At 43.9% G+C, this 18,198-nt stretch overlaps 1 protein-coding gene across 1 annotated transcript in view; it reads left to right on the forward strand.

Moving 5' to 3' along the window:
* Window positions 1–18,198, forward strand: part of MFSD14A (major facilitator superfamily domain containing 14A) — a 68,161-nt gene that overhangs the window by 36,775 nt on the left and 13,188 nt on the right. Inside the window, exons 5-7 of the mRNA XM_068239983.1 lie at window positions 1,289–1,416; window positions 2,730–2,844; window positions 10,507–10,725. Coding sequence (XP_068096084.1) covers window positions 1,289–1,416; window positions 2,730–2,844; window positions 10,507–10,725 — 462 coding nt within the window. The remainder of the gene's footprint in view (window positions 1–1,288; window positions 1,417–2,729; window positions 2,845–10,506; window positions 10,726–18,198) is intronic.

Here is an 18,198-nt window from a genome sequence, read left to right on the forward strand (position 1 = left end):
CCAGAAGTAACGTGCGGGCAGCCAGCAGTGGGCGGGACTTGCCTCTCCTCGTTCCAGCGCGAGCACTCCACTGCCGCAAGTCTGGTCAGGTCCAGACCAGAGCAGCGGCACACAGATCCGGCGCCAGAACGAGGAGAGATGAGTCCCGCCGGCTGTTCGCACGTTACTTCTGGATGGGACAGCGAGGGAGGGAGAGCACCCTAAGGTGAGGGAAGGGGGGGGAGATGGCCCTCCCTTCTCCACCGCTGCTCACAGCTCTCCCTCTTCTCTACGCTGCTCCACTCCACACGCCAGGGTGGACAGCGTCCACGCTGCGGAAATAGTGAGTGGACGCCGTTCACCCGCGTCCACGCCCCACTCGACCCCTGTATGGCTCTCATACTACATGGAAGGGGGTAAAATTGGTCTGTGATCTTTCATTTTCCAAAGACTATGGTCTGATGTGTGTATGAGCCTTTAGAGACACAGGATCAGCAGGAGAGTCAGGCAACTGGCATTATTATAAAAGATAAATCCATATCCTTCTCAGTTTAGGTTCACTTTAAATATATTTCTGGGGAGACTATTTAAGAGTTTGACCATTCTCCATTTTCAGAAATGTTATGATTTGATTCCCTATTAGAAAGATTTCAACCATTTTTTTGTCTAGCACCAACTAGACAGCAGCAAACCTTGCAGAGTGTCCTATCTTCCCCAGTTCTGTCCAAAACTGGAAAGAAAGAAGTTTAAAGGGAACACACTTGACTGTTTTCGTACGCGGTTTCTGCACAGAAAAACTGAGAACTCATGTTAATCAATGGGCTAGTACACACTTACTGTGTTGTTCGCACACAGAAAAAAAACTGACATTCTGCATGATGACTCTGCACATTTTGGAAATTTTCTCTATCAATTACATCAGCTGCGGTGAAAAAACGTGCGCGGTTTCCTGCATGGAAACGCACTCGGTGTGCAGAAAAAGTATGCAGAAAAACGCACGCGGAAAACTGAAAGTCAAGTGTGTTCCCTGCCTCAAGTGGTGGTTTGCTTTAAATTCTAATCCAAGAAACAAACCACTAAAATAAGTTGCAGTCAGATGTTTTAATCATTTAGTTTAGATTTATTTTGTTCCAAGTGTTTATTTTATTAGATTTTTGTCCCTGAAACATATTGCCTAATTGTGTGTTCAGCAAACTGGTTTAATGAGTTATAACATGAGGTCATGTCAGGATTACAGGTAGAGACCTGTCTCCTTCAGTGAAGAATGTGAAATCACTGCTCTGATTAGTGGATTGTTTCTCTTCTGCAGGGTTTATTGTCCTTCCTCAGTGCGCCTTTGATCGGAGCATTATCTGACGTGTGGGGAAGAAAGTCTTTTTTGCTGCTAACAGTGTTCTTCACATGTGCACCTATACCACTAATGAAGATCAGCCCATGGTAGGTAGAGCCGCTGCTCGATTTCCCCTGTAAAATAAAAAGTACCCGTATAGTAACTCACAAGTCTAGGTCTATAGAATTGGCATAGAACCACGCATAGAAAAGACACTTTTTGCCCACTGACAACTCTGCAACCTAGTTATACATTGTTGCTAATGTTTCAAGCAAACACATTCTTTTTTAGATCATCATAAAGTGTTACATAGGGTATCATTCATAAAAGTGCTGTCGGTAAGGAGAATCAGTGCGGGAAAACGCCGCTGCCGGTATTTTAGACTTCTGGGTGGGCATTCATAAAAAAGTGTTCAGGTGCGATAGCAGTGCGGAGATTTCCCGAACTAGGCTGGCGGTAGGCTTGCGGAGACACAGGAAGCTGCCGAGTCGATACATTTCTCCGTGTTCTGCTCTACTGCAGCTGCCTGGGAGGTCTGTGTCTCCATTCACTTTACATTGTTATCGCCACATCAGAGGGAGCAGTATTTCCCGTCCTCATACCGCTTGCGGTATTCTTTATGAATTTACATTTTGTTACATTTGTTCCGATAATCACCGCACAAGGCGGTAATTTATCACTCTGCTCGGTAGTGTCAGTTTTTCATGCGGAAAGAGGCTTTATGAATGCCGAACTTGCTGAGTGTTCGGTAAAGTCAGCTGTTTTAAGCATTTCCGCATGCGGAAATGCTTTATGAATGATAGCCATAGTGTTGATCTGAGGTTGGGCTGGAGAATTAAGTGGCACTCTAATAGACAGTTTCCTACCATGGTCCACTCTTGAAGTAATCCATGCACAAGTACCTTTTTTCAGACTCCAAAATGCTGGACATTGTCTTAGGAGCTGTTTGGGAAAGTTCCTTAAAATGTTCCTGAGGTGTAATGAGATAGACATGTGTATGTACAGTTCCAATTATACATATAACTAGGCTGTGTTCCTTTTTACTTCTGCTTAAAAACATTCAGGTCTGCAAGTGACAGTTTCTCTCCAATTGGGCCTAGTCGGACAATAGTATAACCCTCACTAATAAGTAATTACAACCATAAAACTCCTTCCTGGAAGAGAACAGCTTCTGAGACCAGAGATTTTATTTTAAAAAAAGTCAATTGTTTATATATTTTAGCTCTGGCACACATACTGTGTCATTTAGCAGAGACAATAAAACATTGAATCTATGTTTTAAGTTTATAAAAATAAAGTATAACTGTGGGATATCTAATGAAAGTCCATTGTAGGAGTAGTATGATAGATACAATTATTAGTACCCTAGATTTTGCTTTTTTGCAACTCATTAACTTTCATATCTCGCTCTTTCTTTAAGGTGGTACTTTGCAGTTATATCTGTATCGGGTGTTTTTGCAGTCACCTTCTCTGTGGTATTTGCGTATGTGGCTGACATAACGCAGGAGCATGAAAGAAGCATGGCTTATGGACTGGTGAGTGGAACATCTAGTCTGTAACGGCCACCTTAAACGATAGTCATGCCTGTGTACAACTACCTCCTCTCCGCAAGTGAGCCGTCGTCTGGATCAACTGGGCTGAGCAATGGGCAAATTTATTGTGCATGCTGCTCCCCGCCTGCTGCAGGATGTCATGCCTCCGCGCACACACACCTAGCAACAGAGTGTGTCAGAGGTTTTCCCCACAATCCTTCAGGGCAAAGGTGAGGGCAAAGGTGAGACGTAGCTCCTCCCAGGAACAGGAACAGACAGCACTTCCCCTATAAAAAAGTCACATGGTTAGTCCACCCTCAGTGCTGTTTGTTCCTGCGTCCAGGCAGGTCGGCATCTCCCCTCTGGGTGAAGCCTGTGTGCTGGGCTGCAGGTGGATCTCTCTGGGTGGCTGAGACTGTGGTACTGAGGCAGTCTGGCCATGCACCCCAGGCTGGAGCTTTCCTGGGGTTTGCCTACCTTTCTCTCCCGCTTCCAGGGAAAGCAAGAGTGGAAGGCGTGGGTTCCCCTTGGCGGCCTTGCGGCGGAGTGAGCAGGACGGAGGTAAGCCGGCGGCCATGTGGAGCGCATTGCGGCCATTAGGACGCTTGGCCGCGTCCGGATGCGTGCTTTCCGGCGGGTATGCCGAAGGTAACAATTTGTAGTGCCGGCTCATTACTCTCTCTGCAGCTTCCGGGCCGCCACTCATCCATTCGCGGCAGGCCAGGTATGTTTCAAGGGGAAGCTGCGCGGGCCTGTAGCACTGTTGCTCAGAGAGAGTTTGTCCTGCGCTGGATGTGTCAGCTGGAAGCATGTCAGACGCTGAGGATTGAGAGCAACCAGGCCGCCCAAAAGGTGAGATAATGGTTTCTCTTTCTGGGCTGATTGTGCTATAGCTGTGAGCAGAGTTACATGCCTTGTTGTGTTGTTAATTATGCCAATACTAAGGCTTCTGCTAAATCTGCTGCTGCTGCGGCTGCAGATAAGCATAGGCATCCTCCTAATGATAAAACATTCCCTTTGTGCAATTTTATGTGGCCCTATGCAAAGACTCTGTCAGTTGTGCATAGAGAGGGTTATGAGGGAGGAGCCGGGTCACTCTGTTCAGAATACATTGAGATCCTTTAGAGATGTGATTAATGCTTCATTGGAATCAATTAAGTCCTCATTATTGAATGCTAATCCATCCACTTCTCAGGTTGCTGTATCTGGAGTATCTGTGACTGAGGCTGATGTTAGTCAGGCTGAGTTTGCAGCTAGTTCTGAGGATTCAGACGCTAGAGAAATAGAATCTGAATCTGTTTCAAAGTTTAAATTCTGTATTGAGGATATGGAGGCGTTGATTGCTGCCATAAATGACTCTTTTGGAGTTGAGTAAGGATGTGTTAGCTGTTTTGTTTATTCATTATCAGTTATACAAAGCTGAAGGATCCACTTAAAAGGTGGATGTTTATTTGAAATGGTCTTGGGAGGCCAGTGCGGCTGTGTTTAGGCCGGCTTTTTACCTCTACATGTGTGGCCACAACTTTGGAGCTGTGGATTAATCAGCTCAAAGCTAACATACTGGCTGGTGCACCTGTTTAGCAATTGTTGAGTTCTATTGCTATTCTCATTTAAACTGCTGCATATTTTGCAGATGCTTCTGCTGAAGCAATTAGGTTTACAGCCAGGTCCATTGCTCTAATGTTTCTCTTAGAGCCTTGTGGCTTAAAATATGGGATGGTAATATCTCATCCAAAAACAGGCTGTGTGGTGTCCCTCTTTCAGGTGAATTGTTGTTTGGTCCAGAGCTGGATTCAGCTTGGGAAAGAACATCAAATAAAAATAAAGTTGCTTAAACAGAAGACTGTGGTAATAATTTTTTCGTAAGCCAAGGAGTGATCAAAAGGATGCCTCTAAGGATCAAAGTAAAGGCAGGAGGTGGACTTTTGACAAGTCCAGGAAAGGGGGCTTTAAGTCTAAAGCTCTAGAGACCCAGTCAGAATCCCCATGACTCGTGTCAGGCGGTGGGAGGAAGGCTAAGATACTTTCTCTTAGGTGGGCAAAAGTGGCAAAAAATCAATTTATTCGCCAGACAATAATGTTTGGTTTCCAAATAGTTTGCCCTTCCTCCACCATCAAGATTTGTGATCTCAAAGGCCCGAAGAGATCCCACTCTGGTTCCAGAGATTTTGAGCATATTGCAGAACATGCTAAGACAGAATTATTATTATTATTATTATTATTATTATTGATTTATAAAGCGCCAACATATTCCGTGGAGCTGTACAGAGTAATGGAATTCATCCTGTGCCTGATTCTGAACCTAACAAACCTGAGTCGGTTTATGAAAAATTTTCGGATGGAATCAGTAAGGGAGTTACTGTTTCCAGAGGCCTTTATGGCATCTCTGGTTCTAAGAGATGCATATTGGCATGTGCCGATTCACCAAAAAATCACAAAAATTCCTAAGTTTTTCAGTGAGAATAAATGGGATGGTAGAACACTACCAGTTTGTTTGCCTCCTGTTTGGGATCACTTCTGCCCCAAGAATGTTCACAAAAATTCTGGGAGAAGCATTAATTCCGTTAAGGGAACAATCGATTTTAACCATTCCGTATTTAGACGACTTGCTTATTCTAGGAAGTTCAGCAGAACAGCTGAGAAGCCATTTGAATCTGGTATCGGAACATCTCCGATCCCTAGGTTGGATCATCAACCTGGAGAAGTCCTCTCTAATTCCAAGTCAGAGAACTCAGTTTCTTGGCATGCTAGTGGATTCAGTAAAACAGATGATTTTCCTTCCTCCCAAGAGGATTCTGAAGATAAGTTTGGCAGTGAAATCATTACAAGGGGAAGACAAAGTTTCCCTAAGAACGATTTTGTCAGTGTTTGGGTTAATGTCATCCACGATGGTGGCAGTTCCCTGGGCATTAGCGCATATCAGGAAGATACAGAGGTTTCTCCTAGAAAATTGGGACGGTCGTCCACAAACATTAGATTTTAAAGTCAAAATCCCTCAAACTGTGTGTTGTCTCTGCAACAGTGGTTGGAGGAATTCTACCTTGTGAAGGGCAGGCCTTGGAAGGGGCCTGTAGACAACGTAATAACTACGGATGCAAGCGCTTGGGGCTGAGGAGCTCATATAGCCCACAGAGCCTTTCAGGGGAAATGGACAAAATCAGTCTCAAAGGTTATCCAAGTGAAAGGAATTAACAGTAGTAAGGCTGGCTTTATTTCAGGTGCAATCGATACTGTTGCAGTCCAATGTTCTGATCCAGTCAAACAACGTTACGGCAGTAGCGTTTATCAAAAAAACAGAGAGGCACGCAATTCCGGTAGTTGTAGGAGGAAGCTGAGGACATCTTGTCTTGGGCAGAAAAGAATGTGTCATCCTTGAGAGCTGTTCATCTCAAGGGAACACTCAATATAGATGCAGACAAACTGAACAGAAGCAGGATTCTGTCATCAGAATGGTCTCTAAACAAGGAGGTGTTTTCGCAGACATCATAAAACGATGGGGAACACAGTCAATCGATCTGTTTGCAACAGAAGACAATACCCAGATTCAGACTTTTTTCTCTCTCAATCCAAGAGATCAAAGCCGGGGCGGTGAATGCATTCATTCAAGAGTAGAACTTTCCACTTCTGTATGCATTTCCTCCTCTCAATTTGATTCCGGCGGTCATCAGCAAATGGAGAGGTTGTCAAAATTGGATGATTTTGATAGCACCTTGGTGACCGAGAAGGAGCTGGTTTTCAGCTCTCAGGAGGTTAGCATCAGAAGACCCTTGGAGACTTCCTTGCAGGCCGGATCTACTGCTACAAGGGAACCTGTGGCATCCGCATCCAGGCAGATTGAATCTGTTAGTCTGGATCTTAAATTAGCCTTACTCAAAAAGTTTGGAGTATCTGAGAAGGCAGCCTCTACATTGGTTACTAGCTGTAAGGAAGTTACTAGGAGGATCTATCTAAAAATACTGGAAGACTTTCCATCTTTGGTTATCTGGCTCTAAGTTTGATAGCTTGTCAGTCCCAGCAGTCCTGGTTTCTCCAGGACAGTTTGGATAAAAATATTTCTGTGAGTACGCTTAAGGTGCAGATTGCTACCTTATCTGCTTTTTCAGGTATCCCCTTGTCTTCCTCTCCAATACTGAGATTTCGGAAGGCTCTATCTAGGAAACTGCCAGTTTACAAGCCATACGTTTCTCCTTGGGATTTATCGTTAGTATTAGGGGGCTGTCCAAAGGTCCTTTTGAGCCACTAGGGGACAGTTCTTTTAAATTTCTTACATTAAAGACGGTATTTTTAGTAGCCATCACTACAGCCAGAAGGGTTAGTGAGCTACAGGCCTTGTCTATGAAAAGTCCTTATTTTCAGGATAGGTTGGTATTAGTCGGATCCAAACTTTTGTCCAAAAGTTAGGTCTAGGTTTCACAGGTCGCAGGATATTATTTTGCCTACCTTCTGTGTGAATCCAAGTTGTGGAAAAGAGAGGATTTTTTTCACTCATTAGATGTTAGATGTGTTCTGGAATACTTAAACAGAGCTGCAGATGTCAGGAAGACAGATTCCTTACCTGTTTTATTTCAGGGAAAACTGTAGGTCAGAGAGCTTCTAAATCTACTATAGCTAATTGGATTAGGTTAGCTATTATAGAAGCTTTCAGAGTTATGGGAAGTGAGGCTCCTGCCTCATTTAAAGCTCACTTTTCTAGAGCTAGGGCAGCTTCTTGGGCTAATAATGTAGGGGCTTCGCCTGAGCAAATATGTAAAGCAGCAACGTGGTCAAGCTTTTCTACGTTCATCTGTCATTACCGAATTGATGCAATGTCTGCACACGACCAGGCGGTTGGTAGAAACGTTCTCCAAGCGGTGGTCCCACCCTGAGGTTGTATTACTTGTTAATCGTCTCACCTTTGCCCTGAAGGATTGTGGGGAAAAAGCAGAGTTAGTACCTGCTAACGATGTTTTCAACAATCCTTCAGGGCAACGATCCCACCCGGGTGTTAATTGTCTGTGTCTGATAGTTGCACGGTTATGGGTTAGTGGAATGTTCACCTGTCGGGTACTTGGCTAAACGCACTGAGGGTGGACTAACCATGTGACTTTTTTATAGGGGAAGTGCTGTCTGTTCCTGTTCCTGGGAGGAGCTACGTCTCACCTTTGCCCTGAAGGATTGTTGAAAACATCGTTAGCAGGTACTAACTCTGCTTTTTGCCATTGGGAGGGGCGGAGTTTTTCAATGTTTTATGGGCAAGCGCCACCCACCAATTCTAGCATAACTTACAAAGCAGTTTAAATTAAATGTATTCTATATTGCAACCTAGGTTGTTTTGAATCCTTTTGAACCTGATGATATATTTGAAGTATAAAGGTAGCCATACACTGGTCGATTTGCCATCAGATTCGACCAACAGATAGTTCCCTCTCTGATCGAATCTGATCAGAGAGGGATCGTATGGCTGCCTTTACTGCAAACAGATTGTGAATCGATTTCAGCCTGAAACCGTTCACAATCTGTGGTGGTGGTGCTGCCGCCGCCCCCTCCGCATACATTACCTGCTCCGGCCGCCGCAACTCCCCCCGGTCTCCGCTGTCGTCTTCTCCGCTCTGGTCTGGTCCTCCGGGTCCGGCAGGCTTCACTTCTTCCTGTCTGGGGGAAGTTTAAACAGTAGAGCGCCCTCTACTGTTTAAACTTCCTGCCGGGACAGGAAGACGTGTAGCCTGCCGGATCCGGAGACCAGCGCGGAGAAGAAGACAGCGGAGACCTGGGGAGTCGCGCCGGCGGAGCAGGTAATGTATTGCAGCTGTATTGCGTCGGTCGTCGGGCACTCGAACGCCGCTAGCGACGCACTCCCTACCCACAGGCGATCGACGGTGATTTCCCGCACGGAGCGATCGACGGGACCGATCTATTTCAGGACGAAATAGATCGAAATTTAGCGTTAACGATTTGACAGCAGTTTCGATCCCAGTGATCGAATCTTCTGTCGATCGGCAGGGAATCGGCCTAGTGTATGGCCAGCTTAAGCCTGCAAAGCTAAATAAAACTCTTTATAGCAACTGTACGTATGCGAAGTTACCTGCAAAATAAATGCACCACTGGTACTTGGGCAGCTTTGGGAGACACTGTTGTAATAGTCATTTGCTTTTTCTGAGAAGAGCAATCTTTCCTGCTCAAAGATGTCAGCTTATCTGTTTTCAGTTGATTTTATAGATACGGTTTGTACATTTTCTGGCAAGGTGACAGGATCAGTGCACAAACACAAATGAGTCCTTGCATTTTACCTGCCAGCTCTGTGTAAATAGTTCCAGCTCATGTCAGACTGTGAGTGCAATATGAGCAGAATCATTCTGTGCTGTTTACTGACATAGCTCTCAAGTGGATGACTTAAATGTTTACACTGGCTTTGTACAGGAATATTAGCATACTGACATTATGAGCATGAAAAGAGCAACATAGCAAATGCCTAGTCAGAGGATGTAGCAGATGTTAATTGCCAGTGCTTTGTTTTGCTGCATTGCTCACTATTGTTATGTGACATTTTTCACTAGTGAGTGCTGTTATAGACATGTTTGTTTACCACTAAAGCTTTGTATACACACCAGATGGTTCTTGGCTAAGAGAACTGGTTGGGGCCACATCTGTAGAGAATATAGTATGTGTACAGCGGCTTCAGTCCATCTTGATGCTTCGAGCGAACAGTCTGATTTCCATAGACACAGAATGAGTATGCAGTTCAGGTGCTGTGACTAAAAATTTACCGAAGTTTGTTTCACATGTGTGATTCAGACACTGACGGTAAGTCAGGACAGCCAGACAGCTGTCAATGTTTAAATATGGCAGCCGCTGTCTCATCTGGTGTCCTTGCATATCACACACTGATGCATGTTGCTGAAATGCGACAGTGTGCCATTAAATGGTGGCTGACATGTTTTATTTCTTTTTAAACAATACCTGTTTCGTGGCAGTCCTGCTGATCTCTTTGGCTGCAGTAGTATCTGGATCACACCCACAAGCATGCAGCTTATCCCTTCGTACTTTAAGGGAACCTTAACTGTCCTTTACAAAAAAAGTTTCACTTACCCCCTGCAGCAGTCCTGTGCCCTCGCCGGTCCTCAACGAGCTTCCGTTCCCCCGCTGTCAACTAGTTTCATTTTCGGGCTACTGAGTCTGCCCCTCTCAACGTGTCTCCTTGTACTTGTTCCCCTCATAAAGGTGCAGTAAGAGAAACCTCATACTGCTCCTGCGCAGGACGTGCTTGACGGGAGCGTGTACAAGGAGACACGTGGAGAAAATGAAACTAGGTGGCAAAGGAAAGGAGGCTTGTTGAGAATCGGCGAGAGCTCAGGACAGCTGCAGGGGGCTTGGGGAAGCCCCAGGTACGTGAAACATTTTTTTTTTTTTTTTTTTAGGACAGTTAAGGTTCCCTTTAAGTCAGAAACATCTGATCTACATGCTTGTTCAGGGTCTATAGCTTGAGAGTATTTGAGACAGAGGATCAGTAGGACTGTCAGGCAACTGGTATTGTTTAAAAGAAAATATCAGTCTCCATATGCCATTCAGTTCAGGTGTACTTTATACCAGATTTCCCTCTCTCAGGCATTAGATATCTCAAAGTGTTGTTCAGGGCAACAAAGACAGTCCCTGTATTGTGCTTTTTGTAAATGTTTCCTTTTTTCTCAGGTTTCTGCAACATTTGCAGCTAGTCTGGTCACTAGCCCGGCCATTGGAGCTTACCTCAGTCATGCGTATGGAGACTCGCTTGTGGTGCTGCTGGCAACAGCAATTGCGCTGCTGGATATCTGCTTCATCCTGATAGCTGTCCCAGAGTCGCTTCCTGAGAAAATGAGGCCAGCTTCATGGGGAGCCCCGATATCATGGGAACAAGCAGATCCATTTGCAGTAAGCGACCATTTAACACCTTTATATTATAGAAGTTGCATTTAATCCTTGTTCGGTGAAGCATATTCATGCATTTATGCATCACAGTATAAATATAATATACTTTTATACATTCACTTTTTTCTGGTTTGCTGTATGTTGAGTGAAAGTTCTAAACAGGATACTATTATCTCTTTTCTGGGGGCTCATTTAATAGCTTATTTGGCCACATAGCAGGTCTTTGTTTCCTCATAACTCAGCTCATATTAAGGGTATTAGGGCTTCCTCCAGCCTCATGAGATGCGTGGGTTTCCTTGCCATCCTTTCCAGCTGCCAGATGACCGCGAGGGATATCCAGTGAACGAAGCAGCCGAAGAGGATGGCGAGGGAGCCCACACACTTCAAGGGGCTGGAGGAGGCCACAGGTAAGTAATAAATACACCCAATAATCCCGTCTCAGGATCCCTGTAAAGCACGGTTCTTCTTTTAGCCTTTTACTGAATATAATTAATCATCATTTTCCGTTAATATGTTGTATGAAGTGTTCGAAAGTCTGTGAGCCTCCCTGGCTGTATAGAAGAGCCTGACTCGTCCAGGAAAAATAGCTGAAACCGGTTGTCAGGCTCCTCCAGTAGTTCTAAGGCAAGGTTCCAGGTTTTTTTTGCATGCATTTTTTTGCATTAATATTCCCACATGAATATATTTCAATGCAAAAAAAACTGCAATTTTTTGCCAAAAACCTAGAGCGCACTGAAATTGTGGCCTGACGGAAATGGAAAATTAAATGACTGTACCTGAAGTGAGTCTGAATGTTAAACCAATTATGTGAGCATTAGCAATAGTTAATGAGATGCTAATATTTCTGGCCTGCATTTAGGTTTAATTGATTGTATGGTGCATTTGGAACTGGCCCAATCAAAATTGACTGGACCTGCATTTGTTGTTTGCATTCAAACTAAACTTATCTGCATCTCATTAACATGTCTAAATAGCAAGTTAGCATTCAGTGCATTCCTGCACTTTTTTCTATTCTAGTTTTTGTTTTTTCATTGCAAGGTTTTGCTGTGCAGATAAGGCAGTCAGGCTTGTAGTCAAATGCAGCAGCAGTTTGAACCTTTTAACTGGGGCAGGGCTGCTTCAGCCAGCTAAACTCATGGCTGCCTAATGCACCCCTATGCAGAGCAGCACACTTACCTGACCTGGACCCAGGATGCCACTCCTCTTGTAGGACCACCTCTTCCATCTCTGAGCGCCGATGTACTGCCGACTAATCACATGTTAGAGACCTGAAGGAGGATGTTAGTGTTACAGCTCCGCTCAGTGTTGGAAGAGGAGATTGGCTCTGTAATGCTGACACCCTCCTTCAGGTCCCAATCACGTCATATATCATGCGAGTGGGACCTGGAGGAGGAGATCAGAATTACAGCGCCACTCGGTGGTAGAAGGGGAGAGCCAATCCTGTGTTAAGATACGGTAAATTTCAAGCACTCCCAGTTGGGGGGGGGATAAAAAGGGGCACTGCAGTGCAAATGGGGGGGAAAAAGTCAGGTTGTCTTCAAAAGAAGAAATTCCACTTCACAACATTGGTCTTCTTAATTTAAAGTTAACCCCATGAAGTGAATATATAAAGTTATCAGCACCATGTATTTTAAACAGTAACTCTGGCCTACCTACACTGTTAAAACTGGAAACTGTTTTTGAAATCATAGAAATGTTCTCTCTGCTTTGATGTAATAACTGCTGCTGTGTTTGGAAACTGTCAAGGCTAAAGTTGTATGGACCATTGCTGTAGACTATAATGAAGTTTTGTGTAATTCACGAAGATCCAGTCGTTGTTTTTTAATGGGCCATTGGCTGGGCTTGCATGTTTTCTTGATTACACAGATATATAATTTTCTAACGTAGTGCACAAGGTTTTAGGGTAATTTATCACCTGTTTAATGCAAGGTAAGTTGCCTGTTTTTATCATATTAATAAGCTTTACGTGTACAGGTGAAACGAGCTCCAGCCACTGGTGTGACAAGAAAGTGTCAGGCCTGATTTGCTCAGGTTGTGCAAGTGTAGAAGTCTTTGGTGAAAATAAATGATCCTGCAAATTAACCCACATTTAAGTGACTGTGTAGCGAGAGAGTGGTGTAGAGGAAGCACTATTTTATTTATACAGTGTATAACGCCTGGCTGTTCTGCTGAACTTCTGAGGCATCTAGTACATTGAGCCACTGCCCGAGACTGAACATGCAGATCAGGTAGCTGAAGTTTGAACACACTGCGTGCTTGTTTCAGAAGCCAAAAAGATTAGAGCCAGGCAATGAGCTTTTTCAAGGTAAAAATATGGCAGTTTTCAAATCCCTTTAATAGGCTCTCACTGCAAATATGACTGTGATTGCACAACTACATATGAATAATTCAAAGTGGCATCCAGGTAAACAGCTGATTTCTGGGAGATATGGACCATTTTTCTGGTGTACTCGGGCTTTACTCTCTGGTACTAGTGACTTGTGCTCTATGTGTAAAGTGAATCCCTGTGGCAGTAGTAGTGTAACAGGACAGCGCCTTTTGCTAGGTACACAACATACAATTTTCTGGCATATTTACCTGCCAGATCGATTATTTTCAACATGTCAGATCTGAAATTCAATTAGTTTTTCGATTTTCCGATTGTTTTATTACTAGTTTTTGGGTTTTTTTATCGCTTTTCATAGAACTGAATGAAAATCGATTGAAAAAACGATTTAAAAAAAACAAAATCGATCGAAATTCAGATCGGACATGTTGGAAATAATTGATCTGGCAGGTGAATCTGCCTAGCATTAAACTGATTCTAAACATTGTGTTTATCCTGGGATTTTATCTGAGTCAGGAAAGTGTTTTTTTTTTTGTTTTTTTTTTTTTGTTTTTTTGTTTTTTTTTACTTTTGGGGCTAATTGGACCATGCCTTGTAAAGGTGCCCATACATCAGAAGATTATGGGCAGATTCAACAGAGACAAATTTATCTCTAATCAAATCTAATTAGAGATAAATTTGTCGTTGTCGAAGTTGCCCATATACTGTGGGCTGATTCCCTTCCGATTTCAGCATGAAATCTTCAGGGAATCTGCTGAGCCTGCCACGTCTGCACCGCCATTCCCCCTAATGTATAAATGTGCCCCCCCCCCGTGTGTGCATTTATACATTACCTGTCCCATGTCAGCCTCGATGCGGTGTCCGTAACCTCCAGGTGGCTCTCCATACACGCTACTGGCACATAGCGACTGACGTCAGACGCTATGTGCCAGTGACGTGTACGGAGAGCTGCCCAGAGGTAACGGACACCGCATCGAGGCTGACATGGGACAGGTAATGTATAAATGCACACACGGGGGGCACATTTATACATTGGGGGGCAGCGCCCGGGGGTTTCACCTTCACCTTAAGGGTTTTTCGCCTTCCTCTGGATCAACAGGGATATGTGAGGATGCAAGCTAGTGTTGTATTTTATTTTCTGGTTGAACTTTATGGAGGTATGTCTTTTATCAACCCAAATAACTACCGTATTTTTCGGACCATAAGATGCACCTAAGTTTAGAGGGCAAAAACCATGGAAAAAAACATGTACTAAACCTGGTGCGTCTTTTGTGCAGGGGCATCTTGTGGAGCTTCTCCCTCCGAGCTGCCAAGCCTGCAGCAGCAGCAGCACGGCCTCCAACAGCCAAACTTCCTAGGGTTTAATCGTTTGACGGGGCAGGCAGCTAGGACATTCCATGGCACCTTTATATATTCTCCATTATCCTCAGCACCGTGTGAGCTCACTCACTCCTGTCCAACCAGCCATGACACATCATGATGTCACAGTGCAGCATCCACATTTACCTAGCTTGCATAGGGCTAGCAGGGGGGGGGAGGTTACAGCAGCATCCCGCACTTTGCTAACTCACACCACCAATCTGGAGATGATCCAGGACGCCTGCCTGCACCTGGGGACCAGCGTGTGGCTATGAAGCAGAGAGGCCTCCTGGCACCCGCGAGCAGTGGCCCTCCCCTCTATGGATGTGGAAGGGAGATGGAATTATAGCCTCAGACACGGTTTATCCAGGAAATGTCTCTGCAACAATCCAGAAACTGTGGCCCAGCCTTAAAGTTGTGCTGTGATAAAATACTTATCGGAGGACAGGAAAAAAGGATGCTGCTACAAGCTGGTTCAGCGCACATTAGTGAGGACCAGTCGTGTGGTGGGAGGAGAGCAGCATCTGTTGGTGGCAGCACAAACCTGCAGGCAGCTACAAAAGTCAAATCGCTGTCCCCCCTGCAAAGCATCTGCGTCTCTTCTGATCCTAGGAAGTATGATAGCCTTTGGACTGCAAAGTACCTATCAGGTGAGGGACTCTGCCCCAGACCGCCAATCCCAACGGTCTAGGGCAGCGCCCCCGCCTGGTTGGTACTTTGCAGCCCAAAGACTACTTCCTGGGATTAGTGAAGCTGCGTGGCTGCTATGCATGGGAATAGTAACTGGACATAGGGGGGCATGGGACATGAGGATGCAGGAAAAGAGGACAGGTCATTGGACACGGATGACCAGGGTAAAGCACACAGGGGGACACAAACAGGGTGATACAGGACATGGGGGAGGGACACAGGGAGACACAGGACTTGGTGCGGTCCAAATGTAGCATTTGGACTATAAGACGCACTGACTACACGCACACATACATACGCACACACACTTATAGTTTGAAGAATACGGTATGTAACTAATTTCATAGGCATTTATTGCATTAAATTTCTATAGTTAGCGTGAGAGGTTTCTGGTAATTAATGCACAGCGGTTTGAGATATGTTTATACCAGATCTGTAATGGGAGCCACATAGGAAGAGGAACTGCAGCCTATTTGTGGCTGGATGCACTTTGCATCCATAAATACACTACGTTCATACTTTTACATTGGCCTTTTTTTTTCTTTTTTCTTTTACTTCCTCCTTTCTTGTCCACCAGTCTCTGGATTGGTTTTGTCATTTTATGCAGGATTTCTCAGTGCTTTATTCATGTAGACCTGACACACTCACATTTCTTGAAAATTCTGCAATACCTACATAAATAATAAATTGAAATTGATGGTGATATGTAAATTCTAAGCCTATAAATAGTGAAGATTTGTTTTAGAAATACCCACAAACAGTGGAAAGGGTGCTTTTCACTGGGATAATCAGATTCTGATACATCCAATTTGGCAACTGGTCTATTGACCACTAGTTCTTGAATCTAATTTGTCCTTTGCAAAGATCCGTTTCTGCTAATGCAAATTCTAGTTCCAATCAAAGTCTTTTGGTCAAAGTTTTACCTCCGTACTGCCGCTCACACTGTTTGAGATTATAAATGAATGTGACAGGTCCACTTCAGACATTTAACCATGAACTGCATTAAAGTACCCATACATAGACATGAGTATGCAGAGAGCAAAGTGGTGCCCATGCATATTGCTAGTAAATAATCATCCATAACTGGTCTAAAGAGAGTTTTGTCTGCTGTGTGAACTTTCCACAAGTCTGATATGCATGGGTACCTGCTGAGCCTGCATTACTTGTGGAGATAGCTGATTCCGTGTACGCTGGTGCTTGAAAGTTTGGTTAAACCTTTAAAATGTTCTTCTTTTTATATGAATTTGATCTAAAACATCATCTTAATTTCCTAGTTAAAAAAATTGGTCTAAAACATTGTATTTTTTGAAAACCAAGAACAATACTGTTTGCATGTAGCAAACGTAAGTAAACCATACTCTCATTATTTGGTGTGACCACATTGCTTAGCAATAACTGCAACTACATTAGTGGCAGCAATTGATTAGCCCTGCCCCTTTTGGCCCATTCCTCTATACATAATAGCTTCAGCCCTCGGATGTTATCGGGTTTCCTCATATGAAACGCATGCTTTTAGGTCTTTCCACAGCATTTCAATTAGATTAAGGCCTGGACTTTGACATGGCAATTTCCAAACATTCACTTTGTTCTTCTTTAACCATTTTTGGTTAAACAATATGTTTGATACTGGTCATGCTGCAAAGCCTACCGTCTGTTGAGGTTCAGTTCAAGGAGAGATGTATTGACATTTGCCTTTAAAATTCTCTGTTTTAGTTGATAAATGATTGTTGCATCAGCTTTCCGTCATTGATGCAGCAATACAGGTCCAAACCATTCATCTCCCACCACCATATTTCACAGATGAGAAGATTTGTTCACTGGAATACAGTGTTTTTCTTTTAATATAATCTTGTAACCTTTTCCAGCTTTATGGGCATCGGGTGTTTTACTGAGGTTCTTAGACCCCAAATTTGTTTGAGCCGTGATGCATGATTTCATAAATGTGTTTTATGTGTTATTTAACCACTTCTCTACCACAGGGTTTTTCACCTAAAAACCACAGCAATTTTCACATTTAAGGGAGGCAAGGGTTAATGGGCTTAATGGGGGTATAATTTATTTAAAAAAAACCTCACTGATGCTGATCAGTCACTAATGCTGTGTTAGTTATCTGAGATCCTCTCAAGAGTGATCTCAGTAACTGTAACAGCATAGTGACTGATACAATGTTTACACACATTCTGCATGAATAAGCACTGTCATTGGCTTTGTGAACACATGTTCACATCAGCCAATCACAGACCAGCGGGTGCCCGACGCGTATGCCCGTCCGCATGCACGCGGACGCGATCGCGCACGCGAACGCGATCGCGCACGCGAACGCGATCGCGCACAGCAGGAAAATAAACAGGAGTTGCCTATCTACGCCCCTGTGACTCAGGTGAATTTTAAAGGGGCGTAGATAAGCGTGGCAGAGGTTGTTAAGTGGTTAAAGAACCAAAGCATGTTCAAACAAGATTTGTTCGAAATTCAGCAAAAATTTTAGGTAAAACTTCATATAAAAATATAGAAAATTTTAAAGTGTACCTGAAGCAAAAAATATACATATAGATACTTACATAGTGGGAAGCCTCTGGATAGTTCAGACGCTTCCCAGATCTTCTCAGAGCCCACCATCCCAGCACTGGGTCCTTCTAAAATTATTCAAACTATTAAAAATGAGCATGTTGGAAAAGTTTTTTTGTAGCCATGCTTCCACAATGTACAAGCACATCTGTAGTGGGCATGCTCGAGTAAGATACACACGTGCCCAGTAGAATGAAGCACTCCTGCACAGAGGGAAAAAGCGGTGCACGGACGGCTTTGTTCTACTTGCCATGCGCAGACATTATTCGTGCATGTCTAATCCGGAAAAGTTCATACACAACCAGAGCATGGCTACAAGAAAAAGGATCCAGTGCTGGAATGGATGATCTGGGAAACCTCCAGAGGCTTTCCACTACTGAGGTAAGTTTTACTCAGCTTCCCCTTCATATGTTTGCTTTAAAGGATTCTAAGCATCATTGTACACGGTTAAACTGGCTTTGCATTTTAGTTTCATTCCTGTTGTGTGATTAATATTTTAGTGTTTTAACATGCCTTATTTTTCTCATCACTCGGCT

Source organism: Hyperolius riggenbachi, chromosome 6 (genome assembly GCF_040937935.1).
Source record: "Hyperolius riggenbachi isolate aHypRig1 chromosome 6, aHypRig1.pri, whole genome shotgun sequence".
NCBI classification, from domain to species: domain Eukaryota; kingdom Metazoa; phylum Chordata; class Amphibia; order Anura; family Hyperoliidae; genus Hyperolius; species Hyperolius riggenbachi.